Below are 14,278 nucleotides of genomic sequence, written 5' to 3'. Positions count from 1 at the left end.
AAATTCTCACATATATAAACACTTGATATTTGACAAAGAACTATAAGCCATATAATAGAAAAATTAATGTATCTTTAACAAATGATTCAGATTCAACAGAATGTCTGTGGGTAGAAGAATGCAAGTGGATCCATATCTACCCTGCACAACACTTAAGTCCAAGTGTATCACAGACTTCAACATTAAAAAGATTATAAATATAAGAAAAATGTAGGAAGTAACTTTTAGACCATTGGTACAGAGGACAACTTTATAAACAGAGCACCAATAGTTCCATCACTAAGATTAATAAATAATAAATTAGATTTCATGAAATTGAAAAGCTTTTGCAAGGCTAAAGACACCATCAATAGGACAAAACAGTAGCCTACAGAATGGGAAAAGATTTTCACCAACTTTACATCCTACAAAGTATTAGTATCAAAAATATATAAAGAACTCAATAAATTTGACATCGACAAACCAAATAAATTTATTAAAACTGGGGTAAAGAGCTAAACAGAGATTTTTCAATGAAGGTATCTTGAATGGCCAAGAAGCCCTTAAAGAAACCTTCAATGTCCTTTCTTAACAGGACAAATCAAATTTGATGCAAATCAAAACAAGATTCTTTCTTATACCTATCAGAGTGGCTAAGATGAAAAATATTAGTGATAGCTCATGCTGGCAAGGATGTGGAACAAGCAGAAGACTCCTCCACTGCTGGTTGGGAGGAAACATGTACAACCTCTTTGCATGTACAATTTCTTGTTTCTCAGAAAATTGTGAAAAGTTCTACCTCAAGATCCAGATATACCACTCCTGGACATATACCCAATGGATGCCCCACTATACCACAGGGAGACTTGCTCAACTATGTCCATTGAAGCTTTATTTGTAAAACCAGAAACAGAAACAACATAGATGCCCTTTAATTAAAGAATGGGTAAAGAAAATGTGGTACAGCTATACAATGGAATACTATTCAGCTATTAAAAACATAGACACTGTGAATTTTGCAAGCAAATGAATGGAAATTGAGAATATTATCCTGACTGAGGTAACCCAGAGCCAGAAAAATGCGTATAGTATATACACAATTATATTTTGACATTAGCCCATAAATACAGGATAACCATGCTAAAATCCACAGACCCAAAAACTCTGAATAATAAAGCGAGCCCAAGGGAAGATGTGTGAATGTAACTCAGAAGGGTGACAAAATATTCATCCTAAATAGATGGAAATAGAGCACTTATTTGGATAGGGAACTAAAGAGGAATACGGGGATGGTGATCAGTTATGGAGAAAGAGGTTATTGGAGAGAACTGGAAGTAAGTGTGGATACCAGAGGAGATCAGGCAAATTAAGGGTGGTATGGCAATTACAGAGGCGAATGCTCATAGCCAACCAGTGAACTGAGCATAGGGTCCCCAATGGAGGAGTTAGAGAAAGAAAGGACTGAAGTATCTGAAAGGGTTTGTAACCCTATAGAAAGAACAACAATATCAAACAGCCAGACACCCCAGGGACTACACCACCAACCAAAGAGTACAAGTGGATCAACCCATGGCTCCAGACACATATGTAGCAGAGGATAGCGATGTCGTACATCAATGGGAGAAGAAGAAACCCTTGGTCCTGTGAAGGCTTGTTCCTTCAATGTAGGGGAATTTCAGGGTGGGGTGGTGGTAGTGAGGGGAGTACCCTTATAGACTCTTGTGGTCACCTCCTATAGCAAGGTAGGACTTCCAGTGGAAGGAGTAGGACATCAACCAACTCGCAAAATTTTTAAACCAAAAATTGTCTGATTACAAAATATGCAGGGATAAAGATGGAGGAGAGTCTGAAGGAATGGACGACTGGCCTCATTTGATAATCATCCCAAGGAGAGAGCCAACGCCTGCCTAATCAATGATATTCTGCTATGTTTGCAGACAGAAACCTAGCATAATTGTCTCCTGAAAGGTTTCATCCAGCAGTGGATGGACACAGATGCAGAGACCCACAGCCAAATATCAGGCAGAGATTAGGGAATCTTGTGGAAGAGTGGGAAATAGAATTGAGTGAGCTAGAAGGGTCAAGAAGACCTACAGTGTCAACTAAACTGTGTTCAAGGGGCTCATAGAGACTGAACCACCAATAAAGGGCATGAGGGGCCTGGACCTAGCTCACCCCCCTCTACAACAATTGTCACAAATGTGCAGCATGGCCTACATGTGGGTCCCCTCACAATTGTAACAGGGACTATCTCTGACTCTGTTGCTTCCCGTTGAATCTCCTTTCCCTATGTAGACTTCCTAGGTGGGATTCAGTGAGAAAGGAGATGCTTATTCCTGCTGGGACTAGATGTCCAAGGGTGGGGTGGTACCTAAGGGTTGGTCTTGCATTTCTCAGAGAAGGGGAGAGAGTGATGGAGGGAGGAATTTGCAAGGGTGGGAACAGGAGGAGTGGAGTGAGAGGGAGCCGCGGGCAGCAATTGGCATGTAATGTGAATAGAAAAATAAATTATGAAAAAGATTTCATTAAAATTATCTAAATGCTGTGTTAATAATTATACTTATTTGTAAGTAAAAGTCATTTACTTTGACTATATAGTCTGATGGAGTTGTGTATGATGCCGTATGCTAGTTATAACATGCTAGTTATTTCACTCTAGTGAACGAAAGTTTCTCAGCACACTATTATCACATGCTACATGCTGATGGTCTTAAAATGTTGAAGTGATTTGTATTTTTGGCATTTTTTTTATCAATGTTACTGAGAATTTCATACCTAATAAGATACACAGAAGCCATACTTTTTGCAAAGGAACTTTTGGTTTTTATCTATATAGTTTACCACACAAAATTTATGTTATTTTCAATTTTTGACACAAGTAAAATGAAAAATTCAATACAAAGAATTTTGCTTTCAATATCAAAATTTTGGCAATAGAATAACATTATCATATTTATTTTAAATGTTTTAATATCATTTGTGATTTGGAAATCATTAAACTATCTATCTGTTACATGAATCTATGATGATCATGATTTTCAGTTGTAAAAGTTATAAGATTTTTCATACGTACCTCAGGAACTGAAGTTCCAGCAGTGGGCATAGTCTGCTGAAAAAAAGAAGTTGATGAAAAAGCAGAAAAAAAAAACAAAGCTAAAAATAAAACACCAATGCGTGTTACCATAGCACCATGTATCTATGAGGTATATGAATTAGAACTATAGACTTTTCATATACATTTTGTTTCCCTGGATTAAGTAAATGGGCATCTTTCTATCAAACAAGGGGTGCTCAAAGCAGAATATGAAAGATTGTGAAGTAACTTACCAAAGCATAATTAAAGCTAAGCAGCATAAACTGATCAGCACCCCTATCAAGAACACAAATTTCCATTTCCTTTACATGTTACACATTTGCTTTACAATGATTATTTTATTAATATAAATGTAGTCATTCGCTAATTCTTAAGAATCTATTTGTTGAGGTAGAATTTTTTTTTGTATAATATATCCTGATGACAGTTTTCTCTCTTCAACTCTTCCCAGTGTCTCCCTACCATCCCTACAATTCAGATCCATCTTCTTTCTTTCTCTCCTTAGGAGCTAACAAGCTTCTGAGAAATAATAATAAAATAAAATAAAACAAAACACATCAGAACAGATAATAGCAAAGAAACAGAAGGAAAAGAGCCCACAAAAAGCATAAGAAACAGATATAGACACAAGAGACCCACTCATTTCCACACTCAGGAATCCCATAAAAATGTAAAACCAGAAGCCATAATATGTACACAAAGGACCTGTAGATTGAAAAACAAAAGCTCTAAAAATGAAATAAAATATAAAGAGGAGAAGAAGAAGAAGAAGAAGAAGAAGAAGAAGAAGAAGAAGAAGAAGAAGAAGAAGAAGAAGAAGAAGAAGAAGAAAAGGAGGAGGAGGAAGAAGGAGGAGAGTGAAGAAGGCGAAGGAAGAAAGAGGAGGAGGAGGAGAAGAGAAAGAGGAAGAGGAAGAGGAAGAGGAAGAAGTAGTTCCAACACAGAGTTATGAGACAAGGAATATCCAAAGATGCCTTTATTTGTGACAGACCTCATGGTTTGTAAAAGAACTCATTCATGAGTGGCATTGACATAGCAATCTCCCTAACTTTAGGTCTTTCCCCTTTTTCCTCCCAGTGTTGCATTTTCCCACATGCTCTCATCTCTTCCTACAGACTGAGCTTTTCAGCGGCAGGAGAAATATTGAAAATCTCTTCTGTGGGCCTGATTGGAAAAGCTGGCAGTTATATCTCCATAATCTGAGAACAAGTAAGGTAGTAGTACTCAATCACTATTAGTAAGTCTATATAATTTATGTAAAATTAAATATGTAAAACTGTTTTATTTGGTAGTAGGCTTTTTTCCTTTATTTTTTGATTTCACTTTATATCCTGAACGCTGCCTCCCTTCTTGGTTACCACCTCCCACAATTTTTCCTCCCTTCCACACATTCCCTTCTCTTCTGAGAAGGTAGAGTCCCTCCCCCAGCCCTAAAGTATTCTCACCACCCTGGCACATCAAATTTGAGAGTAGTTTTGAAGAACCAGTTTAAATAGAAAAATTTTTGCCTTCAAGACAGTATATCTTCCATTATCTTCCACTGCTATGACTGTGAGTAACCTTAGGTATGTGTATTTGTGTGCATGTGTGTGTGTGTGTGTGTGTGTGTGTGTGTGTGTGTGTGTGTGTGTGGTGTACATGTGTGTTTGTGCCAATCTTCAGTTCACAAAGCAAAAATAATATTTAGATTAATAAATTTGAATCCTGGAATCCTGACTTCTCTGGAACTTAGTATATAAAATACCAATTCGTAGGGATAGTTGATTATTGGGACAAAATTTCCTACTGTGGATGAAAAGTTGGATTTGAAACTTGTATTTCTTATTTATATGTGTACAGTTATATTTCATCTTATGCCCCATATCTAAGCCAGGTGAAGGAATACTAGACTTCAATGGTGGGTATTAAAAACAATACATAGAAAATTCTGTTTTACCATCTTTCAACTAGTAGAACTCTAGAGAGGAAGAGGGAAGTGGTAGATAGATGCATGTATGAATAGAAAAATAGAAAAATAATAAATGTATATCTATATCTATGATAGGTAAGATACCCTAGAAACTGAGCAGCGGCACAGTGGGAAGCAATCAGAATCTGATGCAGCTAGAAGAGTTTTAGACAAAATTAAGGTTTCCTGAACTACAATTTATTTTAGAAGACCCTTCCATAACATATGTATCAAATATTGCTGTACAGGTTTGTAATCAAAGGTTTATTAAATTGGAAGAAGGAACTTTGGTCACATATCTCATTGACAGGAGAAATCTAGAAGTAATTGGTATTATTATAGAATGACAAGAGGTTGGGCAGAGTTTTCACTGAAAACTTGTTGATTTTAATAATCATTCTAACTTCTAATATTCTCAGTGTAAGGAACAGGTAAGCCAATGAATGATGGACAAATGCGCTCATTTCTACCAAAGTCTGTTCAAAACAGTCTGTCAGCACTATCCTCACCTCGTTCCTACTGATCTTCGTTCCATCTAAACTCATGATCTAGGGGACTCTGAGACTCCTGAGCAACCCAAAGGAGCCCTTCTTCAAACATTGTGAACAGAAAGAATCTGAGAAGACTTCCAATTTAGAAAAACACATTCTCCTTTGTCTCCTATGAGGAAGCTCAACTGGAACTCTCAATAAAGCGACAGTGGATTGTAGGTTCACTACAATCACTGAATACAGTGTGTCAAAACAAGAAATCTGTATCCATAAGACGTAATTAGCGAATAAAAGCAATAAAAGGTATGTTTCAGATAATCATAGATATTAAAATACAGATCAGGATAACAAGTGATAATATGGAATTGTTGCTAACTTTCTTAGAAGTCAGAAAAGTAATTTTATTATGTGGAAAATTATGCTTAATGGCAAAAAGTATTTGCTGAAATATTTAGGGATTTTGTATCACAATACATGTGATTTAGTGTAAAAATGCAAGTTAATATTTAATATAGATTTTATATATAAATAGGTGTGAATTGTGTATCATATGTGGTAATTATAAGTATAAATGTGTTATACAATATAATTATGTGAATCTACACAACTTTGCATATGAAGAAACATTTATAAATACATGACAAATAATAGCAGTTATCAAATATAAGTTTGATATTTCCTAGGGCTTACTGTAATGTGTTTGATAAGCATTATATATTTGAGAGTTCATATGTGCTACTTTTCCATTATATACTTTTTAAACGTATTAGAATATTTCCTTAATGAAATGGAAATAAAATGTGCACTTTATTCTGATAAAAGCAGTGAATATTTGGAGGAAAGGCATGCTTGCATATAGATGGGAAAGAAATAATGACTTTGTTTTTCATGGTGACTTAAAGTTCTATTGCCAAAAAGAAAAAATGAGAAAAATATAACAGTAAGCTGATGGAAAAGAAAAGCAGAGAAAGTTGGAGGGGAGGGTCATAATGAATGGTAACCAAGGGTTACCATGAACCTTCAGATGAGGTGGAGCCTTTATAAGTAGATATTGCAGTTTTCCCGTTGAGCTTCTTCCAAGCTAATATCTAATGGTTAAGACACAGGTACACTGTAAACCTCACAAGGATCTCAATGTGAGAACTCACAGGGATGACAGGGTAATAAAAATGTAAGAAATGTTCAGAGCATCCTTATTATGAAAACCAGAATCTGGAAACAACCCAGATGTTCCTCAACAGAAGAATGGATACAAAAAAATGTATCTTTACACAATAGAGTACTACTCAGCCATTAAAATCAATAGAAATAATTCACAGACCATATGAAGCTCAAGAAGAAGAATGATCAAAATGTGGGTGCTTCAATCCTTCTTAGAAGGGAGAACAAAATATTTACAGGAGTAAATAGAGGGACAAAGAGTGGAGCAGAGACTGAAGCAAAGACCATCCGGAGACTGCTCCACATGCAGCCACCAAACCCAGTCACTATTGCTGATGCCAATAAGTGCTTGCTGACAGGAACCAGATATGGGTATCTCCTGAGAGACTCTGCCAGAGCCTTATTGATAGAGATGAGAATATTTGCAGCCAACCATTGGACTGAACAAGGGGACCCCATTGGAGGAGTTAGAGAAAAAGTGAAGGAGCTGAAGGGGTTTGCAACCCCATAGGAAGAACAATAATATCAACAAACCAGACCACACCAGAGCTCCCAGGGGCTAAACCACCAACCAATGAGTACACATAGAGGGATCCATGGCTCCAGCCCCATATGTAGCAGAGGATGGCATTGTCTGGCATCAATGGGAGGAGAAGCCCTTAGTCCTGGGAAGGCTTATTTCCCCAGTGTAGGGGAATGCCAGGGTGTTGAGGTGGAAGTGTGTAGGTGGGAGTAAGAGCATCCTCACAGAAGAAGGGAAGAGGGCATGGGAGAGGGGGAAAAGGAATAACATTTGAAATGTAAACACATAAAATATTCATAAAAATAAACAAATGTAAATATAAACGAATGACTTCATGAAATTAGCAGGCAAATGGATGGATCTAGAAAATATCCTGAATCAGGTAACCTAATCACAAAAGAACACACATGGTATATACTCACTGATAAGTAGAAATTAGGAAAAATCCTCTGAATACCCAGGACATAACTCACAGATTTTATGAAGGTCAAGAAGAAGGCAGACCAAAGTGTGAATGCTTCAGTTCTACTTAGAAGGGGGAACAAAATATTCATAGGAGGTAGATGGTGGGAGAAACTTGGGAGGAGAAAGGAGGGAGGAGGAAAAAGAGGGGCAGGATTAGGTATGGGAGGAGACAGGGGAGATGTACAGAGCATCAGGAATTTGAGCAGAGGTGTGCAGCAATGGAGGATTGAGAACTGGAGATAGTCAATGGAAAGTCCAAGATGGCAGGAAAGCAAGAGACTTTCAGGATCCAATAGGGATGACATTAGCTGAAATACACAAAAAGTAGAGAGAGAATGTGTAGAGACCATATCCAGAGGTTAGGCACGGCCCGCAGTTGAGGAATGGGGCCACCTACCCTTCTCAAAAATTTAACTTAGAATTGTTCCTGTCTAAATGAAATACAGGGACAAAGGGAGCAGAGACTGAAGGACCACCTAGAGATCCATCCCACATACAGACACCAAACTCAGACACTATTGCTGATGCCAAGAAGTGTTTCCTGACAGGAGTCTGATATGGATGTCTCCAGAGAGGCTCAGCCAGGGCCTTACCTATACAGATGTTCATGCTTGCAGCCAACCATTGGACTGAGCAGGGGGGCCTCAATGGAGGAGTTAGGGGAAGGACCAATGAAGCTGAAGGGACTTGCAACCCAATAAGAAAAACAGCAATATCAACCAGCCAGACACCCCCCCCCAGAGCTCCCAGGGAGTAAACCACTAACCAAAGAGTACAAATGGAGGGACCCATGGCTCTACCTGCATATGTAGCAGAGAGTGGCCCTGTCTGGCATACAAGGGAGAGAAGCCCTCGATCCTGTGAAGGCTTGGTTTCCCAGAGTAAGGAAGGTGGTAGGATGGCGAGGCGGGAGTGGGGAGTGGGTGGATGAGCACCCTGATGGAGGCCGGGGGAGGGAGAATGGCATGGAGTGTCAGAGAGGAAACTGGGAAGGGGGATAACATTTGAAATGTAAATAAACAAAATAACCAATAAATTGTTTTGAAAAAAATGTGAGAAAAGTTCTAAGATCTGATATCAAAAAGCCAAAGTTATATACTACATTGGGAAAAACCAATAGTTCGGGTATAAAAGCAAGCAGTAACAATTATTGTAGAATGAACTCAGTATCTCTCTATCACTTTGTTCCTACTTGGCTTGAATTAGTAGTTCATGGGTGCTAATGTAGGGATTCCTCTTCCTCAATCAGGAGAGGTATTAGCTAGCCACTGCCATGAGCTTAGAGCAGGTAGGCTTGGCAGAGAGGTGTGGAGGTGAAGAAGGTAAGGGAGCAGACTGAAGTTCTCTGAGCATTAAATACGGTAACTAAGGACGAGACAGAGAAGCAAGCGAAACTGAAGGCCCACCTAATAATGGTACAACCCCTGAGAAATTTTCCAGATAGAACTCTGCCTCCTGAAAAGAAAGTGATGGAGATGTTCTGTCTGTGAGCTTCCTACAAGCAGAATAGGTAGGTGAAGTGTGGCCATTAAATTATCCTGCCTGCAGGTTGCATCTTCTTGAGTTACATTAAGGCCTCATGTTGAAAAAGCCAATTGCTCTTTCTCAGGATATAAATTCAGATATAATATTACTGCTTTTCCACTCTTCTGTACATATTTTTAAATATTGAGGATGAAATGAATAAATGTTTTAGTTTTGAAAATTATCTTGAGTATATAATTCTCGGTGTAATATATTTTTAATTAGAATTAATACAGGAACTGTATATTTTTATTTAATCAACGAGAGATGTGACTACAGAAGAATGTGATTGATTTTATTTAATCAGTAGCTTTTTAATATTAAATAGAATACACAGAACAGATAATTAGTTTAAAAGATGCATTTGCCTTCAGGGAACTTATTAAGTTCAATTTAATATCAAAGAAATCTTAAAATCCTATTACTCTTAACTACGCATTAGGATATTTTTTGCCTTTGTATTTTCTAATATGTAATCATTTTAAATTGACAATTTAATCCAGATTGTCACAGGATGAAGAAAAATCTTTGGTGGAGATTATTGGAAGTTTTAGTTAGTTAAAATATTATAGGCACAGAGTATTCACATTACGAGGGTCATCTGTTATTTTAAGACAAATACGAAATTAACAAAATTAAGCCTTACTCTTACATATGAAAGTTCATATCTTTAGGATATTGCTTTTACCTTTAAAATCTCATCTAACTCTCTTATTGAGCTAAACTGACCCATTTTTTTAAGATTAAGAAGAAACATTTTATTAATTAAGCAATTAGTACCCAAAATTAGAGCTAAACACAGAAACTTGTTTGCTACCCAATGCTCTCATTAGCTCTCACTATTTAAATAACAGAAAAGATACACTGTTGTTGTATTTGTTGTTCTTGGCAGCTGTAGATGTACATAAGTGGTCATGAAGTTGCCTACTAAACAGGGTTCTAGGTTTGATTTTCAGTATAGCACACTCATAAAAACACGCACACATGAGAGAGACAGAGACAGACAGACAGATACACACACACAGACAGACATACAGACAGACAGAGACAGAGAGAGACAGACAGAGAGAGACAGAGTGAGACAGAGAGACAAAGAGACAGAGAGAGAGACAGAGAGGCACAGATTTATTACTTCTATAAATAACTTTCCATTTTTATCTTTAAATGTTAATGAAGAATTTATAATATGCAAAAAATAAAGAAAGCAAAGGACTGTTAAAGGTCAATATGGATTAATTCAAGAGACCTTTTACTGCAGAAGTATTCTAAACGTACACAAATAAAATTATTTTAAACTGCTCCCTCTCTTCTATATATAACTATGTATCTCTGGTATTAAAAGATAAAAGCTAAAGAGTATTTTTAATAAGAGAAAAATAAATATAAAAAGGAGAGAGAAAATCAGAGTAAGAAAAATGTTTAAGGAAATAGAGTCTTAGCTAGAGGGTTGAAGCTCATTGTCTCTCACACATGAGAATAAAGTATACCGGAGCATACCTAAGGTCTAGAGACTAAATACATTTTGTTTTTAAAAACTGTCTTTTCACATATGTTGTGGACTGTCAGGTGTGCAGACTCAGACACACAAGCAACAATACAGAATTTTAGACAATGTGGTTCTATCATTACTGCTGACTACAAGCAAAGTGTAACTCAGTGAATTGCATCAGATCAAAGAACTGTAAATTATATTTTTCTATAAATACTGTTATATCTAATAAAAATCTAATTATCAAAATTATAATTTTTGAAGCTATATGGTAGAGGATTTCTTTGAAAAAAATTTCTCATATAATATTCTCATTATGGCTACCTCTCCTCTTCCTTCTCCTCTTCCTTCTCCTCTTCCTCCTCTTCCTCCTCCTCCTCTTCCTCCTCTTCCTCCTCCTTCCTCCCAATTTCTCTCCACTTGGGGAGATTCAGTCTCTTGCCTAATCACTTCTATTTTAAATTTGACCAAAGCTAAATTTACAAGCCTGAATTTACAGAAATTTAATGTCAAAATTATTTTACTTGTGCTGGGGAGATCAGTTAGTAAAGTACTTGGTAAATGCAAATTTGAACCTAAATTTCAGTCCCAGAACCCACATCAAATGGTTGGCATGTTGACATGTAATTTTAACCTTAGCTCCAGTAAAGTAGAGGTAGGCAGATCCCTAGGGCTAACCAGCCACGTAGCCTAGTAAGCTTGGCAATCTCTTGGCAAGTGAAGGACCTTACCTTAAAAAATATTTTTTCCCTGAAAGCAAATATAAAAGCAACATGGAATGAACTGATCAAGAAAGAAGTAACATCACATGCACTGTTCACATTGTGTTTAGAAAGATATCTGGATATACATGTACACATAAGAACACAATAACAATCGAAGAGAGATAGGCCATGAATCTGAAGGACAGCAAGGGAGATATTAAGAGGATTTGAAGGAAATGGAGAAATGATATAACCTCAACTTAAAAAAATTTAAATAGAATTTTTCACATTTTACTTTTATTGAGTTTCCTTTTATTTTGATCTCAGTGTCATTTATACTATTTTCTCATCATGCATATTTAAATATCCTAATGAATTTTTGAAATGAAAGGGTCTCAAAAACACATATGCACCTGCACACACAACATGCACAGGAGCACATGTTTGCTGTGACTACTTCACAACTTCTCCCACTAATAAGACTAGTGTGTGATGAAAACATCTACATCTTTATCACTCTATTCTAATTGGAGAGAAAGAAATAATGATGCTTGAGCACAAGAGAGAAGAGAGTCCACTTCCCAGAAGCTAATAGACCAGATTGTTACCTATCCATTTCATATCCATAATACATTTATTATGTTGTCTGTTATGCTTGTTGCTCCTCTTTATAAAACGTGAGCCGATTATAGGATTCTTTCATCATGTATTCAGTGTACTCTGCTTTCCAGGCCAGCACAGGTAATGAGAGAGTATTGATGACAATATTTACAGTCGGAGCTCAGTTCTCCTTTCATCGTCCTTTGTAAAAACCATTGAAGACAGAGCATATGATAGAATTCATTCTGATCTTTTGTCCATCTGAACACCCACTGATCTCATGCCAAAGCATTCTCTAACCAGGTTAAAGTCCAGCTCTGTATTCACTTTAGGTACAATTCAATTGAGTCAAAATTTACACTGACTGCCAGTCAACCTTATCATGAACTTTCATTATGTGCTTGTAATTAATTGGGCCCAGCGAACAATATCAGTACTGAGTTATAGCCTCTTTTCCCCTGACCATATAATTAGAATATAATTACCCACAGGATATCAGGATGATGCAGAACCTTTCCTCTAAATGTGCCCTCATTAGGAAATAAGTCTCAATGTACATTTATTCAATCAGTGTGAATTAATTAAAATGTTACTGAAATAAAAGAGGGTAACAATAAAGAGTGGCTGGCATCTATTAAGAGGCTACCACTTGAGATCTGCATGCACAAATTGTGTTCAAATCCATTTTGCATGAGTAGGAACTTTGGCATGTAGTGTGAGGTAAAGCGCCATACTCTGAAATCTGACTAAACAAGTCAGTGTGTATCTTTAGTTTTGAAAAGCATTTATTAGACAGTGCCTAATGTTTGAGTAAGCTTTTAGATACCACATTGTTCTCTAAAAATTCCAAAAAGATGTTATCATGAGCTCGAAAGGATTTGGTATGCAAAATTATTTCAATTTTAAAGTGTCTCGGTAACTACTTTTTACCTCTATATTATAAATGAGGATATTGAAATAAATATATACACATGCAAAGTTTATGAAATAATGATCAAAAATGTTCAGGCTTATAAAAGTACAAACTATTTTTGTATTTTAATAAAACACCCAAACCCCTTAACCCAGCTTAAGCTATTTTAATACCATATTTTATTTAACATGAACATATGTATGCACCTAAGAATATATTCTTTTTTAAACGATGCATATTATATCATACCACACATTCAGATTATATAAAACATGGTAAAAATAGTAAATGCATAAAAAACCTCAGGGACATGTGATACTTTCCATGAAAAAAATATAAATTCACATGAAATTAATCTACCTACAGTCTATTTTTTCATATTTCCCTAATACATGTGTCATGGTCTATTTCAATAAAGTCCTATCAAATGAATAATTGATTGCTATATGACTATTCCAAATTTTAAAAGCACAAAGCCATAAATAGAAAATAATTTCAAAGATCTATGTGTAGTAAATTAGATATATTTGGTATTTTGAAAAAATTATATCCTGTAAATTGATTTAGAAATAGATTTTTATAAAACTTAGTTCTGTTATTAGGATTTGACATTCATTCTTTAAAAAAAATGCCTACACTGCTTTTCAGTGGAAAATTTGGATCAACACTAGGTTACATTGCTATTTTCCATATGCTCTTTGGGAGTATACGCCAATCAGTTTGTAAGTAGTCATTTAATTTTTCAAGAGTATTTATTCCATAATGTTACACATGTGTGTATGCATATGTATGTTATGATTCCACGTTTTGCTTACATTCTAACACTATTATCCACAGGTATTTTACCTAAGTCTTTGAAAATGAATAATATGATAACTCCATAGACAAAAAAATTCGACTCTCTCACACAGTTGTGTCCTTTTTTTAACATGAAATTTCTTTTGGCTTTGTTTTGTTTTGTTTTAGTACTTCAATAATGAAATGCATACACAGACATAGCTGCTCATAGCATGCTTAGATAATAAAAATCAAAATAGAAGAAATTTGGTGAATGAACCATATAGAGCATGGAGGAAGAATATTTCTAATCATGTCAAACACCGTAGAGGATCAGAAAAGGATTTCCCATGGCTTCCTCCAGGAAACACCCACACATAGCACGGAACCTACAGAGAGCTTCCAAGCCTGAATGAATTTGATGAATCTGTGTTCACAGGAAGTGATTCTTCCAGAAGACAGAGAGTATTAGAATGAAGAAAGAACATCAGGCCTCCACAGGACCAAGCGCTGAGGACAGACAAGGAAGTCCTCTGCTAAATATGTAGCAGGAGCCACCGAGCAGCTCATTTGTGTTCAATGGTTGGACGATGGCTTAGTCCCTGGGAGC

At 36.3% G+C, this 14,278-nt stretch overlaps 1 protein-coding gene across 1 annotated transcript in view; it reads right to left on the bottom strand.

Annotated features, from left to right (window-relative positions):
- Dgkb (diacylglycerol kinase beta) overlaps nt 1-14,278 on the bottom strand; it is a 714,793-nt gene that overhangs the window by 432,498 nt on the left and 268,017 nt on the right. Inside the window, exon 14 of the mRNA XM_032907661.1 lies at nt 3,053-3,088. Within this exon, the coding sequence (XP_032763552.1) occupies nt 3,053-3,088 (36 nt within the window). The remainder of the gene's footprint in view (nt 1-3,052; nt 3,089-14,278) is intronic.

Source organism: Rattus rattus, chromosome 7, assembly GCF_011064425.1.
Source record: "Rattus rattus isolate New Zealand chromosome 7, Rrattus_CSIRO_v1, whole genome shotgun sequence".
Taxonomy (NCBI): Eukaryota; Metazoa; Chordata; class Mammalia; order Rodentia; family Muridae; genus Rattus; species Rattus rattus.
This window is presented reverse-complemented; position numbering and strand designations above follow the sequence as displayed.